This window comes from Tasmannia lanceolata, unplaced genomic scaffold, assembly GCF_043159265.1.
Source record: "Tasmannia lanceolata isolate RefF3 unplaced genomic scaffold, GAP_Taslan_0.1 ptg000006l, whole genome shotgun sequence".
Lineage (NCBI taxonomy): Eukaryota > Viridiplantae > Streptophyta > Magnoliopsida > Canellales > Winteraceae > Tasmannia > Tasmannia lanceolata.
The window spans coordinates 11383756-11409210 of NW_027518683.1; the positions used below are offsets into that span (position 1 = coordinate 11383756).

Sequence of the window (25455 nt, forward strand, 5' to 3'; positions counted from 1 at the left end):
GTGACTACTCACTCAGTCGGAAGCTCGAATCCTTACACAAAACGACAAGCAAAAGGGTTAAAGATGTCATTTACCTTGAAAACGGTGTGCTGATATAAATTTCCAATAAGAAGCGAAGTGCCGTTATTAAAACTGGATATCAATTCTATCACTAAATGAAGCTCCGTAGGATGATGTGACGACAATGATTACCGGAGCCTGGCGTATGGCTTAGAGAGTAGAGAGCAAAGAGCAGAGGCGCATCTTAGCCAAACCTATTTCATATATTCACCCCCTTCAGTACGCATTCGCCCCCTGTTAACGTGATCTGACGTTAAAAAAAAAAAGCATTAAAGTTGCCCAGTTGCCCGCTGTTCACGTTATAAGTTAGGGCGAATGCGTAGTGGAGGGGGTTGAAAGTTGAAACTACCATCTCCCTAATATCTATATTTTCTCTTTCTAAGAAAAATATGTCTATAAATCTCCTTTCTTACCTCTGCTTCTTATTTACTTCCCTGCCATTGTACCGGCAGTTCGTCCGCCGAACACTACGTACCAAGACCTACCGAGACCTCTTTCTCTGGACCACCAATAGTAGCCACTGCAGAAACAAAAACAAAAAACAACATAAAAAAACAGAATAGAAGAGAAGCAAAGAAAGCAAAACTCAGAAGAGAAAAACAATACAAGAGAAACTGAGAAAGGACAACATGCCTTGTTTCTTCTCGCTTTCTCTATTCGTTTCCTTTTACCTTTCTTTGCTCACTGTTTCATTCTCAATTTCGAATCTAGAAAAAACCTTCATTGTTCTTGTGGATCCTAACGCAAAACCTTCTCCTTTCCCAGCTCCTCACAACTGGTACACTTCTCTCCTCGTTTCTTCTTCTTCTTCTTCTTCTTCTAATAACTCTTCTCTTTTTATCCATGTCTACCAAACCCTAATTCACGGCTTCTCAGCAACCCTAACTCTTCACCAATCTACACACCTCGAGAAATCTCACGGAATTCTCTCAATTTTTCCTGACTCTGTATTACACCTCCACACCACTCGATCTCCAGCATTCCTCGGCCTCGATCAACATAACTCTCGAATATCAGAAATCTCAAATAATACATCCGATGTTATAATCGGAATTCTCGACACCGGAATCTGGCCGGAGAGAGAAAGCTTCAACGATCACGATCTCAATCCTATACCGAACCGATGGCGAGGAGAATGCGAGCAAGGAAAAGAATTCAAAACATCGAACTGTAACAGAAAACTGATCGGAGCGAGATTCTTTTCCGGCGGTTACGAAGCGTCATCGATCGGTCCGATCGATGAACAGATCGAATTCCGATCTCCTCGAGATTCTGACGGCCACGGAACGCACGTTGCATCCATTGCCGCCGGCGTCCGAGTCGCCGGAGCTGATTTTGAAGGATTCGCCGGCGGGATATCGAGAGGAATGGCGCCGACAGCGAGGATCGCCGTTTACAAAGTCTGCTGGAGCTCCGGCTGCTTGTTATCGGACGTGTGTTCCGCGTTCGAAAAAGCCGTTACGGACGGAGTAGATATCGTTTCTATTTCGTTAGGATCCTCCTCCGTTCCGTTTTATCTCGATCTTCTCGCAATCTCGTCATTTCGCGCGTCACAGAAAGGCGTTCTCGTTGTCGCCTCGGCGGGAAATGAAGGTCCTCATCTGGCTAGTATAATGAATTCCGCACCTTGGATCCTGACCGTCGGTGCTGGAACTATCGATCGAGATTTCCCCGCTTTTGTAACCCTCGGTAACGGAATAAACGTCCGCGGAATCTCTTTAACTCCCCAAAACCAACTTCCCAAAAAACCCCATTCCCTTTCCACCGCTTGTAATAATATATCCGAATCAGTTAAGGGTAAAATCGTACTCTGCATGTCTGATCGCCACGTGTCCAGGATCGCACTCGGGGCATCGCTAAAATACGCCGGGGCGGTAGCGATGATAATCTCCCACGGTGAGCTCGACCCCTTGGGAAGAATCGCGGAGCCGCACATGATCTCGGCAATAACCGTAGGTGTTTCTGAAGCCAAGAGCATAGAGGCTTATTACATCGCACGTGACGGAGATCAAGATCGGACGGCTGAGATTTTCTCTGAAGGTACTGATCTAGTGCACGTGAGACCGGCTCCAATGGTGGCGTCCTTCTCCTCTCGAGGCCCGAACCGCGCCGTGCCCGGAATTCTCAAGCCGGATTTATTAGCTCCAGGTGTCAACATATTGGGAGCATGGACGGACGCGATCGGACCGTCGAATGTTCCTACCGACATCCGACGGTCGAGATTCAACGTGATGTCTGGAACATCCATGTCATGCCCACACGTGTCAGGCGTAGCTGCTCTCATAAGATCAGCTCATCCAGAATGGAGCCCCGGAGAAATTAAATCTGCTCTTATGACTACAGCTTCTCCTTTTAGAAACAGTTCGGAATCTCCTCTTATATCTGATGAATTTTCCGGCATTGCGGCGAGCCCATTCGATATCGGATCCGGGCATATATGGCCGGAGAGAGCATTGGATCCCGGTCTAGTTTACGAAATAAGTTACAGAGATTACACAGAGTTTTTATGCGGATTGAATTACACGGAGAAACAAGTTAGGATTATTACAGGTAAACGTGTGGTTTGTTTAGGGAAAGAGAGGGGAGAATTGAATTATCCGGCGTTTGTGGTTGTGGGTGAGGGTGAGGGGGCGTTTGTGAGGAGATTGAAGAAGGTCAGTGAGGGTTTGGGAGTGTACAGAGCGAAAGTGGTGGACCCGGAAGGGTATAGGGTTTATGTGGAGCCTGATGTTTTGAGATTTAATGGGATTGGAGAGGTGTTGGATTTTAGATTGGTGGTGAGATTGGGAGGGAGAGGGGGTGGTTTTATCAAAAGGAGGGAGCGTGGGTTTTCTGTTGGGGTGTTGAAGTGGAGGGATGAGGAGGGAAAGTATGTGGTTAGGAGTCCGATTGTCGTCTACTGGGGAAAGGATCTGAAAAGGGGGTTGAAAAAGTCTGACGTAGATTGTTTGAATCGTAGATGAAGGGACTCGTTTTCCCTTTCCTTTTTGGATAAAAGTTCCACTCAACCTTGGTCCCCTTCTGTTTGTTTCTCATGATTTTTTTCGCCCCATTTAGGATTATGCGCCCGCAGTTTACGTTTACAGGGGGGGTGGAAATCATTTCCCATATCGTAAGAGTGATAAGGAGTTCTTATCCTTTTTTGTTTGTCTTTTCCTAAAAGCGAGTCTTTATACTTTGGACTTTTGATAAAGGTTAGTGTCTTTATACTGACTTTTCTTTGTCTTTTGATAAAAAAGTGAGTGTCTTTATACTGACTTTTCGTTGTCTCTTGATAAAAGTGCGTGTTTCAGCTCTTCTGTTTGTCTTTTTCCTCGCTTTTAGGCTGCATTTGGATTGCCTGATTCCTGGAATCAGGCACTGGTATCGGGAACCTGGTTAATTTCACCGGATTCTACCATTTGGTTCAAAATAAAAGAATGGAATCAAGGGGGCAGAATTAGAAAGGGAAAATGCCAGAGAATTTAGAGCTGATTCCGCCCCAATTATAGTGGTGTGTTTGAATTGCCGGAATATAAAATAAGAATCGGTGTACCATTCTATTATAATTCTTCTTTAAATCCCATTCTATTCATATTATAATTCTTCTGCAAATAAAACAATTCAGAGTGCTCTATCCTAGTTGAAAATGGAGTTTTCATCTCTGTAACATCAAATTTAAGCACCAAGACTTATGTATTGAAAATTTGTACCATTTTCAAAAAATCGGAAACTTTGGTTTCTGCTCAGCCAGCCAAACCAGTCGGTAATCTTTTATCGGCCAAAACTGTAGCCAGCCATCACCAGCCAACGACCCTGGAGGTTGTTTCAAAATCATCAAATTTAGGTGGTGATAGCTCAGATGCATTAAATTAGAAAAGCAAATGCATGTACTAAAAAATCAAATACAGGGAGGGAGAGGGGCCACAATTATTAGACTTTATTATAAGCCTGATTCATTGAAAGATATTAATATAGGAAAGATTATTAATTAAATCTGGGAAATGATATATTCGCTCCTTTTTCTTCCTTAGGCCACCCCTTGTAGCACTAGAGGGTGTTGGCCCAGGTAAGAAAAGGGGGTGAATATATATCACTTCCCTGTAGGTGAGGCCCACTTATTCGTAAAGTCATTCCAAATGAAAAAGAACCTTATTTTCATCCAAAATTAGGAATAACCTTCGAATGCAAGGTGATGGTGGCTGCATTCATTTCAACTTTCTCGCTCCAATTTCTTGTCAAATGAAAAAAATAAAAATGGGAAGAATGCAAAAGGATAAATAATAAAATTAGGAACAGGATTATTAAGAAGTACAAAATATTGTATAATTTTGAATATTTCATTCCTCGCAGTTATACAGAAAATGGGGACCAGTAAATATACGTTATTCCGCATCAGAAACTTCATCTTCATCTTCCTCTAGGATATACACCAGGGCACGCCTTCGTGATGCAAAGACACAAGCAACACCTCTAGAAGCTGGAAAAAAGGTTCAGCTTCACATATGTATAATTAATTTTCTAATAATTCAATTGTTGTGAATAACTTTCATTGTAAGATAATTATATTCAAAATCAAGTACACATCCAGAACTACTAATAGTACTGATCTACACGCACTCCGTGTTATTATCGGCACATGGCGTATTTTACTAGAATTAAGATAATTAAGGCCATGTTTGGCAAACTTGAATTTTTTTTCATGGAATATTAGTTTACCAAGTGGTGAGAGTGGGGGAGGGAATTGAGAAGGCAGGAGTGAGGAGCTGGTCCAAAGTGGTTGAAAATCATGGGGTTTTCAGCCACTTCTCCCCCTCTCCTCACTCATGCCCTCTCCCACCCTCCTTACCCCTTTCAGACCAACTAATATTCCATGGAAAAAAAAAAATCACGGCTGCCAAACATGGCCTAAGGGTAATGATCTTTCCACCCCCTTTCCTAGCATTTCAACCCCCTTTGTTTGTCTTTCCAGAAAATGACTTAATTTTCAGGAAAAACAAACAATAGCGGGCAAATACATACTGGAAGAAGGGGTGGTAAAGTAAGATTTAAAAACAGGGGTAAGATATTGAAGAATAGTAGCAATTGCTTAAATTTTGATTGGAAAAACATGCACACTGAATTTGACAATGATTGTTCAAAGGCTCAGGTCTATCATGAACTTGAAACAAACAACACACATTTTGAAGCAAAATACTTACCACTAACGGCCAACGGGGCAGTTACAGAGTGAGGAATACAGCGAGCTTTTCCGTTCTCCATGTGCAAGTCCACAGCAGAACCCTAGAAGTAATAGTTTTATAAGCAATAATTACTTCATCGATTCCTCCAAATAATAGTTGTCACACACAGACACAGGTTTAGGGCCTCTTTGGTTACCACCAAAATTGGTCCTTATGCAAATAAGATTATTTTAATTTGATCTTATTTGCAATGAGATATTAAGGACTCTTTGGAACATTTTAAAGATATATCCATTATTTGCAAATACTCAAATTTAACCACATGTCCATACCAAGTTCATCAGTCAAATGTACAGCAATCATACCATGATGCAAAGAAGTTTAGCAAAAAGAAAGTACTTAATTTTAGAAATTAGAAAATTGGCTTACAAATAAACGAAAAAATGGTAGTAAATCATGAAATACAAGTGGTATGAAACATAATAATATATATTCATGAGATTTTCAAAATACTGCAACAATTTTGCAGTATTTTCAAGAAATGAAAAAAAAAATCAAGTACCTTGAGAATTTGAAAATCTCATGATCCTTTTTTTTATCTGCCATAAAAACATCTCAATTATATCATAATATTATTTTTTTGAAATTTTTATGTATTGTTTATTTCTTGGATATTATTTTTCCCTTTTTCTTATCTTTTATAATATATATTTTTCAATTTTAGCATTTCTATATATAAACCCTAGAAAAAGAAAAAAAATGTTGGGATTTTCCTCGCCTAGACAATCACAAGAATCTGTGACTAAATTACGGAACGTTTGATACTTGGATAGAGGCATCTAACACAAGTGTGAATATTGTATTACTATAGGCATGTGAGTAAAAAAAATGGCGACCAAATCACTAAGGCAATAGCCATGTCAGCTTTGTAAGAATGCCCTTGATCATTGTATTCCACAAAGAAAACCAGAAGGGTCAACCAACAAAGCTGATCACATTCTTTTGCTCTTGCAAAATCAGATATTACTTTGCGCATTTAACATGACTTTATACAACAAATAGAAAATCAAGACCGACATATCTAGAGCAATGAAAGGAAACTAAATATATCACACATTTAAGGGGTAGTCATGACGAGCAGCACGAACTAAGAATTGTGGCCAGATCAATTAAAGAAGCAGATAATAGACAATTGAAGAAACACCAACTGTTGTTTATGATGATAACCTATGTTTTTTAATATGGGTTTTCATGTAGGTACAATTGAAATAATTGTTAGTTTATAAGAAAGATGACTTAATAACAGATCACGATACTAAGCATTCCCAATTGAAGACAAGTAGCCGATATTCTCACAAAAGAATAGGTTGGATGGGAACTTAATCAGAAATTCTCCTGTCTCTTAATATTTTTCAACAATGAATCGCTTTTTCAAACAAAAATAATTTAATAAACCTACAGCAACTGTACAAGAAACAGTAAGCCAATGAAGATTTACCTTCAATTTATGCAACTTCCAGGGGTCTAGGTTAGCTGATCTTGAAATAGACATAAAGGGAAGGTCACTTGTTTGTAAAATCATCAGCCAAGCTTTCCCAGGACTTTCCGAAGTGGTGGTTGTCTCGTTTAATAATAACACAACTTGGTTTTCCTGTTTTGACATGTAAGAACTTAGCCTCAAAGACTCCATAATAGTATCTTCAAGCAGCTAGGGAATGTGTGACCTATACCTTATACAGGGATAAATCCACACAGTGGTATCCATTGGGAATACATAATAATACAGCCTCCAAAGAAGTGTCATCCTTCTTAACAGAACTTGAGTCATGCAAAAAACCCCTTGCTATGCCTATACTAGCTGGCATATCTGGGAAAGACTCGTCCGGTATTCTGAAACAAATATAGTCCACAAATCTATGTCGAGATGCCTGACAATTAGAACCAGAAATGACATCCTACAATGAAAATGAAAGTATCGTTAGATAAAGATGAAGCAGTCTATAAGAAGAGAAGCATAATCTACAAAATATTTTGCTTATCCTGAAGGCACTAAAGCTAGTCAAAACATCGTAATACACAAGTTAGCTGCACAAGCGAAAACTGAGCTAGGATGTGAGTATTTACCGTTAGGAATCAGAAGTGATAGAAATAATGTTGCCCATAAAAATAAACCACATTAATTTTTACAATACCATGAAACTAGCAAATCCACCATCAATTTTTTGGGTAAAACATGGCATCAGGTTCTAATTTATTAGATAAAGCAGTTCTATCAAAACATATATTAGTCTTTGCATATTACTTCACAACTTCTCTGATATTTATGGAAAAATGTCACCGTGTACATTTGTATCCATTTCAGGTCCACCATCAATTTTTTGGGTAAAACATGGCACCCGGTTCTAATTTATTAGATAAGACAGTTCTGTCAAATACCTATATTATGTATTTCCTGAAACCTTCTCTGATTTTTTTTTAATGTTTTCAACGGAAAAATGTCCTCTTGTACATTTGTATACATCTCAGGGTTTGAGGTGATTGCTTAGTTATAATCGTTGAGAGTTTCCTCCCTGAACAGGTTCTCCAACACTATCCTGATACCAGAACAGAAACTCTTCCTAGCTCATACCGCAACTTCACACTATCGTAGACTGATACAGTTCTGGTGCTACATTATCCTACTGCATTTCTGTTTCTATAATAATCTGCTACAATTATATTACTTCCGTACCCTGCAAGATTACAATTTTACATTTCTTTTCAAGGAAAACACAACGGCTCTTGTTTGGGACATAAAAAAACTGCCAACTGTAATAAAATAATCCTTCAGGGATAAGGGTCACGCATTATGAAATTTTCTGTTAGCTACTATTAACCTGCGATCGTCAACTCCATATTTTAACATCATTATGATTGCCTCAGTTCAGATCGAAGGTATGAAGATATTTGCATCTCAGTTCGATCTTTGTGTTGTCGTGTATCATCATTCAAACGAGATTGATTCATTAGTCTTGGATCATACCTTTCAGCCTTGTGTTTAATTATCAACTTTCAGTTCCAAAACTTCCACTGCCCCTAATGCTGAAGTATTTGTCATCCTTTCTTTTATTGACGAGATAACATTTAAATCTGTTACTACAATCTCAATATTACAAACCTTTTATATATTGTCTGAGTGAATTGAAAAGAAATAATGTGACACCATTAATTTCCTCAGCGATTTTAGCTAAGCAGAAAATAAAGTAGGGTCTTTGTCTAAATATTGTGAGCATGAGCCGAAGTTCATGCACATAACATGAATAAAAGGTAGACCTTGACAAATGGACGACTCATATTGTGGCATGAGCTAAAGTTCATCGGCAGGCCGCATCCCCGACTAGAAAATATTGATTGTCTTGGATGTTGGTTGTTCATGATGAAACTTGAGCTTGGCGGGTAATGTTGCCTCTTCCCCTCATCTGATTGTGTGGCGATGATTTGCGTCAGCTAGGTAAGAACACCAGTGATAGCCTGTACAATTATTCATCAATTGCTGGAGTGATGGTTATGTGTGTGTGTATTGGGTGTTCATCAATACTCCTGGTTGGGGATGTGCCTCTGAGTCTCTCGTTCACAGTGCAACAATATTTCTAATGTGTAAATCGTCGCTTTCACACCGGGAAAACCACCAAATATGGAAAAGCAGAGTGTTATATCTATGTTGGTATATATATATGTATCACACTCAAACCAAGCATACAGTAATTCAAAATATTTTCATTATAAAGTATGGCAAAGAGAGAAAGAGTGCACATGCCATCTGAAGACCAGGTCACAAAAATGGTAACGAGGTAAACAAGATTAGTTATTCAACAATCTTCAGTATACTGGTAGCCAGCGACGGTCTTTTATTCATTAGGTGGTTTTTGATCGTTTATTTCAATCTCAATTATTACAAACGCTTTATATATTTGAATAAATGAATAGGAAACAAAAAATGTGTCAACATTAACTTCTTGGGTGATTTAGCTACGCAGAAAATATGTAGGGACTTTGTGAAGTAGTATTATTTCATTATAAACCTTCCAATTAGTAAATATGGAAACTAAAACCTATGAACTCAATAGTAGCACTAGAGGACAGCAAGAAATAATTCTAGAGAAGTGAACTACCACTTAAATCATTGATCCACAAGAAAATAAAAAAAAATGTACAGGTTATATTCCAATGCATTTACACCAGTTAAATTAACAAAAATTAACAAGTACCTTGTAGAATGATATTGACATAGGAACATTAAAGGAAGCAAGAGTCGGTGACCATGGAACAGGATACAGTGGCTGCAAGTCTTCGCAGTGTATCTTCTTGGAAACAGTAGTAAACGGCATTAAAGAAGCTATCTGGAAACTGGAATTATGGGAACAATAGAAGAAAGCATATTCAGACACTGATAAATGTCAAACCACACAGTAAATCCAAGGATATCGAGACAAACACAATAGGTAAAATAGATTAATGTGCAACCGATCATCAATTGCAAGGTTAGGAAAAAAGAAACAAAAGACATTCACCACTAGAGTAAATAAAAAAACAGCCCTACTCATATGCCCAAGTAAAAGAATTTTGAACAACTGTAATGATTTCTGTTGACTAACCAATAGGAATAATGCAGTAATTAAATTTCAAAGTAGCATACAGGATACAATTTATGCAAAAGCTTCCTATACAAAGCAGCCCTAAATTGCCTGTGAACAGCTTTTGACATACTCCAGCTTATGTTCCTATTAAAACAGTGTAAGACAAAAGCATGGCTTGACATCAAAATAAATGGAAGTACCTATGCTCCATCTGATTAAATTCTGTAGCTAAACTTCTTCGCAAGTACTCGGTATCTGAAAATCCCCCAAATTTGACAAGTTCTTCAACTCTTTGCATTGTATCCCTGTGAAACCACACTATACATGTTGTGAAAGGAACAAATTAGAAATCTAGAAAATGTTAAAATCCCATCCAAACAATTAAAATTGAGCAATTACATTACCTCCAAGGTGATAAATACATTTCAATTAACCAATAAGCATAATCTCACCCCAATTTCTGTGGTTTCCCATCATCGCAATAGTGATGTGCTATTGTATCTACCCCAAAATGGTGTTAAAAAGAAAAAAAGTCTATTGTGAGCCTCATTTTTATGTTGGTGTGGTTTTAAATTTCCACCCAAACCAACATAAAAAGACCGAAATGTTTATGTTTCGATCCCCATCACCCATGTAGGGGTATAAACTGGTTGAGAAGTTAAAGAGAAATAAAAGAAGTGAATGAGAACAGAGATGAGAGCGGAAGAGAAGAGAAGAAATAAGGGATGAGAGAGAATGTGTTCATGTGCTTGGAAAACTCAACCCACGAATGTGTTTTATTCTCTTTGTGTGGGAGAAAACCCAAAGAGGACCCACAGTTAAGTCACGAAAGTACACTTAACTGAAATAAGACATAATGAAAGGGAAATGGATGTTAAAAGACACCCAAATGACGCACAAAAAATAGAATATGGGTCCTAGGATGGTCCCCATCACCCATGTAGGCGTATAAACCAAAGTTGCCAGAGTGGGAAGCGAGGGGTTTAGAAAAGAGAAAAAGAAGGAAGAGAAAAGTTTTAAAGAAAATAAAACGAAAATGTTCGGAAAGCGTCATTGAAACTCAGCATTATGCATATAATAAGTCTCATTGGAAGCAAACAAGAAGTATATAGAGTATGATTGTAGCAGGTTAGGAAGGAAGGGTTAATATAGGTAAAGATTACAAGTAGAAAAGAAGACTTCGTGACTAATTAGAATTACTAGTTTTAGGAATTTAAAGTTCCATATGTTTTATCCATATTTATTTAATGTTAAGTTTTCAAAAAAAGTTTCACATAAATTTCATTTGAAACTTACGATGAGTTTTAAAGTTTTAAATGCATTTTTTTAAATAAGTTCCATAGCATTATCAAAAAGAGAAAATATTCTTTTAGGAAGAAATACTCACCTAAATAGGAGGCGTACTCTTAATTAGGAGGAACGACATAGGAAGCGTCTGGGAAGCAAGAACTTAGCTTCTGAAGTGAGTTTACAGGGAAGCGAGCTTCCCATCCAACTATGAAGTTTCCGGTGACTATGGTATAAACTAGTTGAAGGGTTCAAGATAAATAAAAGAAGTGGATGAGAACCGAGATGCGAGGGGAAGAGAAGAGGAGAAAAAAGTGAGGAGAAGAATGAGAGGGAATGTGTTCATGTGGTTGGAAACCCCAACCCACAAACATGTTTTATTCTCTGTGTGGGAGAAAATCCAAAGAGGGCCCACAGTTAAGTCACTTAAGTACACTTAACTGAAATAATACATAATAAAAGGGAAAATTCCAAGAATGCCTTTTTTCGTCTAAAACCCAATAAAACCCCACGAAAATGTAAAATAAAGCTGTAGTAAATTGTACAATGGTGGTCCACACTAACTCTCTTACAAGGTTCGATGTGAATCCAATTTGAAGATAATGGCAACATTATCAAGGTTCAGGCTTCCCTAAAAACTCACAACCAATTAAATTGGTTGTCAGTTTGCTACCACTTGCTCGTAAATGTACAAAAAAGTACTTTTGAAAACGATCCCCTAATTTATGTTTCCTCATCTGATCAAATTACATATATCTTCATCAAATCACTTTCATAGGACTGGCATGAGCTTTTATCAAATCTTTTGATGCTTCTTTGTTCTAGCGGCATCTCAGCTTGCATGGAATAGTTAGATATAGGTTACTTAACCCGTTACAATTCATACACTACTTTGTATAGTGTTACGAAATGATATTTTGGTTTTGTACTTTTATGCAACTTGAGTAAGTGCAGTTCGTCATTATCTTCCAAGTTTTGCCAAATAAATGAGTTGTGTGGACAAGATACAGCACACAAAACAAATGAGTCGTGTGGATAAGATACAACACTAAATAAGCTACCGGCATACTCTCCACTAAATATTTCCATAAATTTGCAGAGTACAAATACATAACAAATCAAACAGCTAGCTTACTATCCACTAAATAAGCTTTTATCAGTAAACAAGATACAGCACTAAAATAGTCAACACTAACCTAAAAGTTAGAGATAAAATAAAATAGGGAATGCAAATTAAAAGGGCTAGTAGCATGGAACTTCAGTCTAGCTAACAACAGCCATCTTATAAAACAGCTAGGAATGGAAAACCAACGTCATTCATCAAATTAAATAACCCTTGAAAAAAATTCATCATATTAAATCCACCTTGAAATATATGAAACTATATGAGTAAATGACTTTGAAAACTTGTCTAAAATGGATTCGGGAAAAGGACTTACAAATCAATGTCAATATTTTGATTCACTTCAGAGTTTTCCAACAACTGTCTGACCGGATCATGCCCATAAAGAAACTTCAAGAATATAACTATAAGCTCACTGTCAAAAATCCAGAAGGTATGGTCATATAGTTCCTAAAGGTCAAACCCACAAAGGTCCTAGCAAACAGATCAAGCATGAAGGAAGCAAACCTATTGAATGACGGAAGCTGATCACTTGGTTCAGACATAAGTAGCTTTATACATCTTGCAAGCCAAGCAAAGAAATTTTGGAACTGAAAGAAAGATAACATTAGAGAACAGCCATGCAAATTCATACGTGACATAATGTCAAGAGGCAAATCGATGAAAAAGATGTGCATGCCAGCAATGCATTCATGCAACATGCTATTAACTTCTTTTAGACATTTTTTTAATCACCACCAGCCCCCTTTCAACGGGATAGTTTTAGGGTAATGCGCAGGGAAAACCCTAAAAATTCTTGCACTAACCAACCAAACTATAATAAAGCTATAGATAGCACCTATGTTGCCCGGATTCTTCTGAATGGGTGAAGTATTTGTTTCGGACACGTATCGGATTTCGATACTTTAGGATTCATGGCGACACTTCTAGGTCTTTTTTTATTTGTTTTTCTGAATAATTCTACCAAAACTTTACAATTAGTGCGTGTTTTGAGTTTTATCCATCCTAATAGCAAGTTTTTTATATGAAAATAAAATATTATATTTACATAACCTAATATAAATTTTAGTACATTACTTGTTATAAATTAAATTTGAGAATTGATTAAAATATTTTGGCAAATCCATGAATCTTTCTTTTTTGATGTTTGCCTAACCCGACACTCGATACCTGTGTTGGATTCCGACACTCGTACCCGTACTGATGCAGCATAGGATATCACGCTTTCATTAAAAAGGAATTTCTTTTCAAATAGAGTTCTACACTAGCAAGAACACAACTGTCATGTAAAAAGTAAAATCTTTTGATAGTTTATACTTGTTGGCCTGCAGGGTCATCAAAGCCGCTGATAATTGATTGTATGGATTGTATGGAATTGTACAGACTATTCAGCCTCCCAGGACATTGTGGTTCCACTTCTTAGCAGCCACTTTTTGGCTCATTTGGAAGAGAAACAGGAGTTTTCATAGACAAATCTTTACGATCATGAGCCAGTGGGCATACACCCTCCCCTATGTAGTGGCATCCTTTAGAGTTATGCTCCTTGGCTTCCCAAAGGTAGGACATTGTGGTTCGTCTTCTTAACCTTAGGCTCATTTGGAAGGAGAGAAACATGAGAATATTCAAAGGCAAAGCAAAAGGAGTGCATGGGGTTCAGAATAGGGGTGCAACTTGGGTCGGGCTCAACCTGAACCCAACGGGTTCAACCCGATTTTGGCTCGGGTTGGGTTGGGAAAAGCCAACCCGATTTAATTTCAGGTTGGGTTAGGGTTGAGGCCTTGGCAACCCGACCTGACCCAAACTCGACCACTGTCTGCTAATTTTATTGTGATTTTCTTTAGGTTATTGTATTTTTCTGTTTGGCCCTATGTGAAGTTGGCCCTAGGTGAACCCGAACCCAACCCGATTCAACCCGACCTGATTTCGGGTAAGATGGGTTGGGTTAGGGTTGAGAAATTTAGAGGCAGGTTGGGTTAGGGTTGACCATCCTCAACCCGAGGCTCGGTTTGGGTTGGGTTAGAGTTGAGGGAATGCCATCCCGGGTTGGGTTAGGGTTGGCCTCAACCCGACCTGAGTTGCACCCCTAGTTCAGAGACAAATCTTTGCGATCGTGATCTAGTGGGTGCCCATCCTCCCCCTATTTAGTGGCGTTCCAGTGGCATCCTTCCACCAGGAATGGGAGGTAATCAGGACGAGCAGCATCCATACAAAGAGCCCTCGATCTAGGTGGACACTCCCACCTCCCGGGTGGCTAAAGCTTAACTTTAATGGATCGAGCTTGGGTAACAGGTCCAGGCATCCAACTAGGGATGGTGGCTTGCATAGAAATGTGGAATGCGAGGTGATTTAGGCATTCTCTGGCCCAATGGGCGAGAAAGTAGCTACTGATGGGGAAGTTCGGGCACTCATGAGTGGAATTCGAGCACGCCTCAAGGGAGCAATTGCAGCAAGTGATCATATATGGAGACTCACTCATCGTGGTCAGCTGGGTGAGGGAGGGGGGTCCATATCCTTGGTGATTTGCAGATACAATTGAGGAGATTAAAGACAGGCTAGAAGGTATGAAAGCAGAAATTAGACATGTGTGAGCATTCAGCAAACTTGAAGGCAGATTTGCGAGCATGGGGTGGGGTCAGCAGAGAGGTACTCGAGATGTTCAACTTTCTTCCACCATGTCGGGCCTTCAGGGGGAGTGTTTTTTTTTTTTTTTGGAGGGGGGGGGGGGGGGGGGGGGGGAGGATTTCCGATGTACTCTCTTGATGGCCTTTCCTTGTCTCAGAGGAAGTATGTGTTGGGTATATTAAGAGAGACAGGATCCTTGGGAACGGAACCTGCTGAGGTACCTACAGATCCTAATGTGAAGCTTTATCCAGATTAGGGAGAGTTGTTGGAAGACCCAAGAAGGTATAAGAGATTGGTTGGCAAGTTGATTTGCTTAACCACAGTGGGAGTGGTTAGTAGGTTTATTAGTTATCCACGTACCTCACATTGGGGAGCAGTTCTTCAAATAGTTAAGCACTTGAAGAGCGCTCTTGGGAAACGCTTGTTCTTCAGGAAAAATAATGAAGTTGGAAGGATTCACTGATGCAGACTTGTCTGGATCTCCAGCAGATAGGAGGTCAACTATAGGATATCGTACCTTTGTTGGAGGAGACTTGGTATCATGGCGTGGTAAGAAACAAGATGTGGCGGCTAGATCTAGTGCAAAGGCAGAGTATCGAGCTATGGCTCACACGTATGGAGAGTTGACTTGGTTGAAGCCAAATCTGTTAGAGATTGGAGTTCCTTCCTCATCTCCAGTGTCCCTGTACCGTGATAATAGAGCAGCCATTCATATCGCCTCAAATCTAGTGTTCCTTAAGAAGACTAGGCATATTGAAGTGGATTGTTATTTCATTCATGAGAAGCTCCAAAAGGGAGAAATATGCACTATGTTTACTCGATCTCGATCTGGAGATCAACTGGCTGATGTGCACCAAACCACCGAGAAGTCTAAGTTGAGTGACATTTGTAACAAGCTGAGGTTGTACGACATATACACTCCATCTTGAGGGGGAGTGTTAGAAGGGTATTTTAGTCTTTATCATAGTGTAATCCTAAACATATATAGTTCTGTGAGAGGTCGGTTTATCGACTCTCACTTTTCCCCATCTTTCTTTCTAATCTCCCTCTCTCTATCTCTCAACTTTTCTCCTTCTCCATCATCAACCGTGACAATTTAGTAACATGGCAAAGTAAGGAGCAACTCGGTGTCGCCCGGTTCAGAGCTATGACTCATTGGGTTTGTGAGTTGTTGTGGTTAAAAATCATCATTCAGGAGTAACATGGCAAAGTAAGGAGCAACTCGGTGTCGCCCGGTTCAGAGCTATGACTCATTGGGTTTGTGAGTTGTTGTGGTTAAAAATCATCATTCAGGAGTTAGGTGTTGATCAACAAGGTCCTGAGACTTTGTTGTGAAAATAAGACAGCCATCAACATCGCTTATAACCCTCTTCACCACAAAAAGATAAAGGCATAAAGCATATTGCGGTTGACACTTGACAGACATTTCATCAAGGAGAAGCTAACTATCAGCCTTATTTGTACTCCTTTTATGAGGACATGAGATCAACTTGCAGAAATCCTGACTAAAGGGGTTAATTGTAAAACTTTTCATACAATTTTATGAAAGCTAGGCATAAGTGATATTTATACATGAGCTTGACGGGGTATTGAATAGTTTAGTTGGTGCACCTTCAAAAAGTAATTGGGTCTCCATGAGTGCAAGCTGATCCCAATAACCAACCAAAACTGATAAAATTGAATGGAGTGACCTTCATGGCAAGAAACCTTAATAGGCCATAGCACAATACGACGGCATATAAAAGCACTCAAATAGAAAAAATGTTTACGATAATATTCTCTGTCAAAATGTCAAAACCCTTGCTCTATATTTTAACTACCAAAGAGTCTACTTGAACTCCCTGCCCCATGTTTCCTTAGCATTTTTTAACCTGGCCAAATTCATCTCAATTGGCAGTTCGATGAATTTAGCAACCCAGACAAATCAATATTCTTAAGCATAGTTATCATTACCAACTCAGGTCGATTTTGGGGTGGTAGTGGTGCAACTCAGGTCGATTTTGGGGGATTTGGATTGAGCTTTTATCCCGAAATCAGGATGGGTTCTGGTTAAATTTAATTCACTCTTTTATAAAAAGATCAACGCAACCTGGACAAAGTCATACCCTATGTCCAACAACAAAAATCTTCACTAGAAATGTCCAAAAAGTATACTTTTTAAAGTTAATGTAAATCATTAAAATAAGATCTGAAATCATCACCAAATACGTAAGCCACGAGCCAATCCAGGGCCCAACCTCTGAATAGTTTAGTCGAAGCCCAGCCCAATTCCAAGGGTAAAGCTCAAAAGCTGAACTTGGCTCATGCACACCCCTAATTGCAACTGCAAGTGATGGTCAAAGACAAGCCAGAGAGAAAGCAGATCAAGTAACGTTTCCAGAATCACTCTCAAATAGTACAAGAAATCAAAAGCAAAAATTGAACTGATTAGAATTTTCGGAAGAAAAAGCAGCGGTGACGGAAACAATTGAAATGGGAAAATTCACACCATGCACTAAAGGCAAAACATTTCAGTTTGAGCTCTTCAAAACAGGCTTAAAAGACATATAAAACTTCCTAACAATCATGATAAATCAAAATACAGACCTGAAAAAACGTGAACAGATATGATGTGGTAATGCAGAAGTTATTGTAATAGTCACTGTAGCTGTCTACTAGCAATCACTGTAGATTCTAATAGCAAACACTCTAGCAACCATTTAGATTTTTTCTGAAAGATCGGCAATCGCTTAGATAAAAAAAAAGGAAAAATACAAGTATTGAAAAAAAATCCTACAGAAGCTATTCGGCCTTTGGAGAATCATTTTGATGTACTGCAGATCTGAAACCTATTCAATAGCTCAAGACAACATAAGGTATCAGACAATCAATGAAAAACTGAATGTCTTATGATTAATCATGTTTCCGTTGCTATTATGAAGGAAATAATGAAGATAGACACCTCCCCTCCCCCCCAAAAAAATTAAATGACCAAACTACACTCATATGTGCACTTATGACTTATCTCAACAATAATATGTACACATATATTATATACACTGTCCACTTTTCAGACATACATTGAATAAATGGCATACAACAAATAAAACTGTAAGAAGGTCCCAAGCATACCTGATGTGTGACACCTGCTAGCACCCTCAAAAACCGTTCAACTTGTACAAGCAACATACCAGCCTTTTCTGTCGCATCATTGATAAGCTTCTCATCCAGTCCAATACTCTGATAGCGTGCACGCCATCTTGAAAGGCCTTTTAGCTCCCCAATTCTAAATCCAAGAATTTCTACAGCAGGCTACAAAATAGAGATCCAAAATATTAATCTATCGGCAGAGTAAAACTATAATTTTAACAAAAGTTCAAATCACCAAATGAGCAAGAAGAAAAATATGAAGATAACTAATGCACAATTTTTTCATATAACAAGTTGAATAGATATCTACTAAAAATTTAGCAGAATCGATAATTAAGTAAGATGACCCCAACTAAGATTCCCAGTGAATGTATAGTTACTCACAATAACAGCTTAAAACATATTCTCACACGCAAGGGTATTCACTGGAAACAAACAAGCCAAAAATGAGCACCTAATATATATTTTTGGTATGACACAATTTTTCTTTTGAACAGATATAGAGTATTGATGTAGAGAGAACTTGTTGAGTACTGGACTTTTATGGAGGCAACCAGAGATAGTCAATTGCAGGAAAAAAGTATGATTTTTCAGTTTCATCAACACTATTATGCCAACCACTACAAAGATTATGACACATTGGATCCAAAGTAACCAAGATAAGAAAACAAATCATAAACTCAGGTTATGAAAAATGCTACAAACATCTTTCAAAAGTAAAACCCAAAAATTTACCACATAGTTTGACCCATAGTTACAAGGGTGGGAAACGGAAACGGGAAATGCGTGAAAAAATTAACAAGGGAAACGAGAAACAAGAAATAATAGAAAATCGTACGAGAAACGTCTTAGGAAATGATGTTTTTTTCCACAATTATTTTTGTAAGTTCCTCATATGTTTCCTACACGTTTCATATGCGTTTCTACTAGTGTTGCATACGTTTATCACACGTTTACACATTATTTACATAAGTTTTCCATATGTTCCCCATGTGTTTTAGAAATATTTCTCCAATTTTGTATCATATTTTGGAAACGCTTCCAAAACGTATTTCCCTCATTTTAGGGGAAACGAGCTTCCCAACCGTGAGAAACGCATTTTAGGGGAAACGGGTTTCCCACTTGTCCAAGGAATTTCCGGCAACTATGGTTTGACCTACTTCTTTCAAAACTAAAACCCAAAAATCATGTGGGTAACAATACCAAATTTTCATAAATCATGCAAAACAATCTTGAGAAGAACCATCGGTGTATATAGGGCTGCAAATGAACTGAGCCGGGTCACGAACATGTTTGGGTTTGGCTCATTAAAAGCTCAGCTCGGGCTCGTTTGTTTACTAAACGAGCCGAACTTGAGCATTGTATAGTTTGGCTTGGACAAGCTCGTGAACTTTTTAGGCTCAGTTCATAAAGCCGAACCGAGCTTTAAAGCTTGGATTATGTTCGCTATATTTATATATATATATATATATATGTGTGTGTGTGTGTGTGTGTGTGTGTGTGTGTGTGTGTGTGAGGAAAGTTTTTCTAGTTGGCCGACTAGAGAAGCTTATCTAGTCCGCCGACCAAAAACACAGTGGGCCCATGTTGTTTGGATGATCCAAAGGATTCATTTGATGGGCCCTATCATAGATAGGGTGTGCCCAAAAAATGAGCTCCATAGGATCATCCTAGCCCTTCGATTTGTGGAGGTTAAAAATGGACAGTGGAGGTTAAAAACACAGTGACTCCACGTTGTTTTGATGATCCAAAGCATTCATTTGATGGGCCCTGACATAGATAGGATGTGCCTAAAAAATCATCTCCATAGGATCATCCTAACCCTTCGATTTATGGAGGTTAAAATGGACGCGTATAAACTCCACAAATCAAAGGTTTAGGATGATCCTATGTAGCTGATTTTTTGTGCAGACCCAATCTATGCCAGGGCCTATCAAATGAATGTTTTGGATTATCCAAATAATGTGGGCATACTGTGTTTTTTGGTCGGCGAACTAGAGAAGCTTCTCTAGTCGGCCGACTAGAAAAACTTTCCTCATATATATATATATATATATATATATATTACTTAATGGTATTTATTTGATGTGTATACTAAACGAGCTGAACCCGAACCCAACCAAGCTTGAGCCTGGCTCGGCTCCGCTCATTAAAAGCTCGGCTCGGGCTCGTTCGTCTACTAAACGAGCCGAGCTCGAGCTTTGTTGAATTTTGGCGAGCCGAGGGCCCAAAAAAAAGCTCGTCACGAACACGAGCCGAGCCTCAAACTAAGCGAGCCGAGCACGAACACCCCAATGTTTGGCTCGGCTCGGCTCATTTGCAGCCCTAGGTGTATATTCCTTTGCCTAGTAAATAATAGTACAGAAACAGCACTATGCACACCACAAACCAAAAGAACCATAGACAAGGCAGCCAACTTCAACCAGTAGAGATACATATGGACTGAACCACATTATTTGTACCAAGTCCCATGGTAGAGTTGGAAAACTGCATCCTTAGCGTATGGAGTATTGAACCCTTCAGAACAATCTTTAAAACTCGAAATTGGAAAAAAAAACTCGTTAAGGCATTCTTGGTGAAGACTCAAGACAATGTGCACACTTACCAATACACCACAAATTATATATATATATATATATATATATATATATATATATATATATATATATATGTTAAACTATACGAAACTTCATCCCTCTTTATCCTCCCAACATGGAAAATGCATTGCTTGGTAGGGGAATATGATTTTTTGTGAATATAAGTCAGAATTCCCATTTGCAACAATTGGGACTGCATTTTAATAAGAATAAACATGTGATATTCTTGAAAGTTGAGTGATATAAGAGGAATCCTAAAAAAATTATCTCATTTTCTCATCTCATACAGAGAGACGAGGTTGGGAAATTGTGTGGCATCTCTTTAGTGTTGCAGCATTTAGAAATCAAAGGAAAAAATAAAACACATACGACCAGGGAAAACAACAAATCTCCCTGTTACCATTCATTCTCAGACTCAGAAAATTAGATGAAGTTTGGACGACCAGAATTCAAGAGGTCTAAGCCAGATTGATTCGTTAGATGCGGAATTGATTCAAGTTCTTAAAACATTTTCAAATTTCCATAGACATTGCTTTGAAATTTTTAGCACGAGTAAACCTGGACAAAAAATATTTGCTATAACTTTGCTACTCTCAGTTCCAACATAAAGAAAAGGGAAGTGATATATCCCCCCTTTTCATTACTTGGGACACCCTGCTGCAGTGTATCTGTGACTAAAAAGGGGCTGTTGTACTTCACATGGGAAGGATTCAACGGATTTGATTGCCAACGTACACTGCAGCAGGGTGTCTCAAGTAATGAAAAGGGGATATATCACTTTCCAAACAAAAACATTAATTGCAAGAACAATGTTTATCTTCAAGAACAGACTACAGAATTATGAATATGAAGTATATGTATTTTGACTACATCGGTACTAGTAGTTTAGAGCTTAGGGTTTAGGGTTTGGGGTTTAGGGGAGATTTTGACAACATCGGTACCAGTACACCATTTAACTTTCATGGCAACTCTGCTGAAGATATCAAACCAAAATATGCACCTGGAGATGCTCACAAATGATAAGGTGGAGCTCTTTGCCAGCACTATCAACAGCCTTTGCCACACGCTTCAGACCCTGTTCAAAACAAATACACATTGTATAAAATAGATCTCCAATCCAACAGTAACAAAGTTCACAAAGCTTGATAATACCATTTCACCCAGAGAGCTGACTAGAAACTGATGGACTGGTGGACTTGTCCGGGCACCAAATAGAAGGCTCAGGAACTCTTCTTGAGGGCTCGATTGCAGCCCTATTAGGAAAGAGAATAGCAAAAGACTAGTAAATAAACTATAATAAATAATAAACAGCACAAATTATTCTCTGATCTAATAAGGTCAAGGTATCGGTAGCTACCATGGTCAATAATCAAGGGAGGTAGCAAGTCAAACTTCTCATGAAATGTATGCATAGCGTCAGACCATTGCTTATACATCAGTGATAGTGAAGCACGTACAACCTCAATTAAATCCTCGATATTCGAAGCTTGTTGTGCCACCTGATGGAGCTCATTTTTCCTATGAAAAGTGTATAGACATGGACTGAATTGAAAAGAGTTCATAGTAAAAACTTCAATGAGATCAAAATCAACATACATGATACATTTAGAACTTAATGCATGACCAACAGAATCGAACTGCTTAAATATCAAGAGGAACATCAAAGCTTAGTTTTTTTTTATGACATAGGGTATCCCCACCCGATTTAGGGAAGGAATAATCCCTATGGATGCATGCAATCACCCATAAACCACATGCATTGGGTAAACCCGGGGGATTCGAACTCGGGTCTATTAGGAAAATCAAAGCTGATTAAGAACAAAGGATCGAATTGACCAAGTATTAGCACTTGGAAGTATGTAACATTTTCTTTAAAAAGGATACCTGATACTTAATTGTGTTATAGATATGCTAAACTTGATTAGACATTCTTCAAATTTTCCAAAGCTGCATTAAAATTGGAAACTGAAGACCGTTTTTTCCAAGCACATAGTAATAAGTCATAAACAGTGACCCAAATGAAAGCAAAGAAATATCACCAAGATAAAAAGAAACACAATATAATCCTTGGGAAAAATCAGGCAGAAATAACAAAGCAATTTTCTAGTTAAGAGAAACGGAGAGGTTCAAGAGATCGCTAACTAAATGGATTAACAAATAATCACACTATTGAAGAGGGGGGCAGATTGCACCAACGGAAACTGCAGGAAAAAAGTATGAAATAGATAGATAACAGGACAATAAAAGACCAATCTACCTAAATTATTGCAAATGGAACTGGCGAAGTTTTGTAGGCAGTTGGTGAAATAGAAACCTCGGATGAATTTCAATGCGCAATTTTACAGTCATCACACCCGACATCAGTTATCTAATCAACATTTCAGTGGATCCTCGAACAGCATAAGCATATACTCTGACAAGTCATTCTGGAAGCCTTCATTTTGTCCAGTTTTCAAGGATTAACTTTTCACATGAGAGATTTACATGTGATTTCAGAAGCCAATACTATCAGGATCAATGGAGTAGATCTCCTTCACATATGGGAGCAACTTTGGCTTGAGTATTGGTGAGGATCATCTCAAGGGAAATTAAAATGCCACGAGATGAAACCTGTGTCCTCTTTTCAGGAGGAAAATGAAGAGCACAAGATGACTAATCCTAGTTGCAACAGTAAAACAAGCATCTCTCACTCTGAATAAGGAAACCCTGGACACTAGGCTTTGATACTCTCTTTAAAGTATAGAACAACCAATGCTTTAGTCCAAAGATGAATTTGCATTTATATATACCAAAAGAACAAAAGAATGCTTAGTCTACCCTTAATATGTCAAGTTACCAGAATGACGAAATAACCCCTACACAAATAAAGTTACATACATCTCCTACTTGATCTCCAACAGGATGAAAAGTTATGCAATAATCAAGAAACATACAATTTCAATAAAAATAATGAAATAGAGATCATCAAATTATCTCAAAGTATGAGAACATTAGAGTTGCAAAAATAATGAATTATAAATCATCAAATTATCTTTCAAAGTATGAGGAACATTAGAGTTGCCCACCTGTTCCGAAATATAGAAGTATCAAGAAGTAAACAATGTAATCCACCTGAAGAATCATGTTTCTGTGAAGAATTGCCTTTCAGTTCAACCAGTTCTCCAAAGCTGAGTACAATCAACTCACAGAGATTTTTTGACAAGGCTACCTGGTAACAAGACCCACCCATCAACATAAGGTCAACTTGCTCTATGAGAATTTGGATTCAGCATAACTATCTAAAACTGATAAAAGGAATCACATCTACACGGAGGTTCAATGCAAATTGCTATTCATTTTGATATCATTTCAATAATATGCAGTATGATTACCCGAATTTACTGATTTTCTTCCCTAGTTCCCAAATTGTTCGTGCTTTTCATTGGCAACATCCCATTATTGGCATAATACTACAAAGTTATTATATGGGCAATGAAATATTGTAAGTTCTTGATTTTCATAGGGCCTAGAGCCAAAATATATTCACCGTATTACTACCATATTAGACATCCATGTAGAACAATATTATTGGCTACATTCACAAGAGCTTCCACCTACAGACCATATCCACAGGTCTAGGTTTACGCAAGATTAGTCTAGGTGCTTTGGCAAGAAGAGACATTCCGTACACAAAGATCAAGGGAAACCCTGCTTGCAAAGGGTGATAGAAACATGGCCTTCTTCCACTGTCCTACTGTGGTTAGGGGGGGAATGAAGACCATGCAAGAGTTGGCAGTGAATGGCCTTGAGTACCAATACAAACCTAGCCATGGCTAGATACTAAGAATTTGTAGGTCTCCATAAGACCTGCTTGCAAAGGGTGATAGAAACATGGCCTTCTTCCATTGTCCTCCTATGGTTAGAGGGAGAATGAAGCCCAAGCAAATGGCTTTGAGTACCAATACAAACCTAGCCATGGCTAGATTCTAAGAATCTGTAGGTCTCAATAAGCAAATCAAAATGGAGACTCATATCTTAAAGGAAGTGAGGCAAACAATTTTCTCACTCTAGGGGGGCCAGGTCCCTGGACAAACAATTTCTCACTGGATTTTCAAGAAGTGCTTGAAGTTTCCAGAAACATATTTGATGACGCCAATGGAGGAGTTATACTGTTTACACTGATCAACTAACACTTTAATGCTTCCTTTGTTGCTTGATTAAAGAAAGCATTGGATCGGAGAGTAGTCGAGCTATTTTAGTCTCATATTGACATTTGAAGGAAGATATCCCCCTCTTTCTCCAATTGTCCATCGTTTTGTTTAAGGAAACTATGCCAAATTGTTGGTTTATTTATGTCAATTTATTAAATAGGGGCAACTACTCTGCCAAAACTTGCTGTCCATAAGCCCAAGGCCGATAGTTGTTTTGGGATCAATGGCCTAGGAGATTTTAGTTTAACAATCTTATAAACACCGTGACAGGTGGTCATGAATGCTGATCTGGGGTGGCCTGGAGGCCTAGACTAGAGGGCGAAATTGTGCAATTCTTCTTTTTCCTCTATTCATAGGAGGTGGCTTGGAGGCCTAGACTAGAGTGCTTAAAGCTTAGAAGACTACAGCAAGAGCAATCCACCTAGTTGGAGAGATAATTCTCCAAAGAAGAGGTGCGATCAGCCATCTTCAGTATGTCGAAGGACAAAGCCACAAGACCTGACAGTTTCCCTATGGCGTTCTACCAAAGATACTGGGATGTAGTTAAGGCAGGTATCCTAGTTTTCTTGTCGGAATTCCATTCGAGAGGCAAATTAGTGAAGGAAATGAATAAGACTTTCATCACCCTCATCCCAAAAAAGGAGGGAGGAGGGGAAATCAAGACAAATC

The 25455-nt window shown here is 38.5% G+C and overlaps 1 protein-coding gene and 1 pseudogene across 2 annotated transcripts in view; one reads left to right on the plus strand and one right to left on the minus strand.

Annotated features, from left to right (window-relative positions):
• The first annotated feature begins 390 nt into the window (after nt 1–390).
• On the plus strand, nt 391–3582 carry LOC143879678 (subtilisin-like protease SBT1.6 pseudogene; annotated as a pseudogene).
• A 643-nt stretch (nt 3583–4225) lies between these two features.
• Nucleotides 4226–25455, minus strand: part of APC4 (Transducin/WD40 repeat-like superfamily protein) — a 37264-nt gene continuing 16034 nt past the window's right edge. The window contains exons 7-19 of one of the 2 annotated variants that reach the window (XM_077382174.1): nt 23662–23804; nt 21954–22114; nt 21749–21849; nt 21597–21671; nt 17982–18161; nt 12756–12838; nt 12565–12663; nt 10039–10143; nt 9470–9608; nt 6953–7177; nt 6721–6873; nt 5241–5322; nt 4226–4519 (exon numbers count right to left, since the gene is read on the minus strand). In XM_077382174.1, coding sequence (XP_077238289.1) covers nt 4425–4519; nt 5241–5322; nt 6721–6873; nt 6953–7177; nt 9470–9608; nt 10039–10143; nt 12565–12663; nt 12756–12838; nt 17982–18161; nt 21597–21671; nt 21749–21849; nt 21954–22114; nt 23662–23804 — 1641 coding nt within the window. In that variant the 3' untranslated portion in view covers nt 4226–4424. Of the gene's footprint in view, nt 4537–5240; nt 5323–6720; nt 6874–6952; nt 7178–9469; nt 9609–10038; nt 10144–12564; nt 12664–12755; nt 12839–17981; nt 18162–21596; nt 21672–21748; nt 21850–21953; nt 22115–23661; nt 23805–25455 lie in introns of both variants that reach the window. The other variant, XM_077382175.1, reaches the window with a different exon arrangement.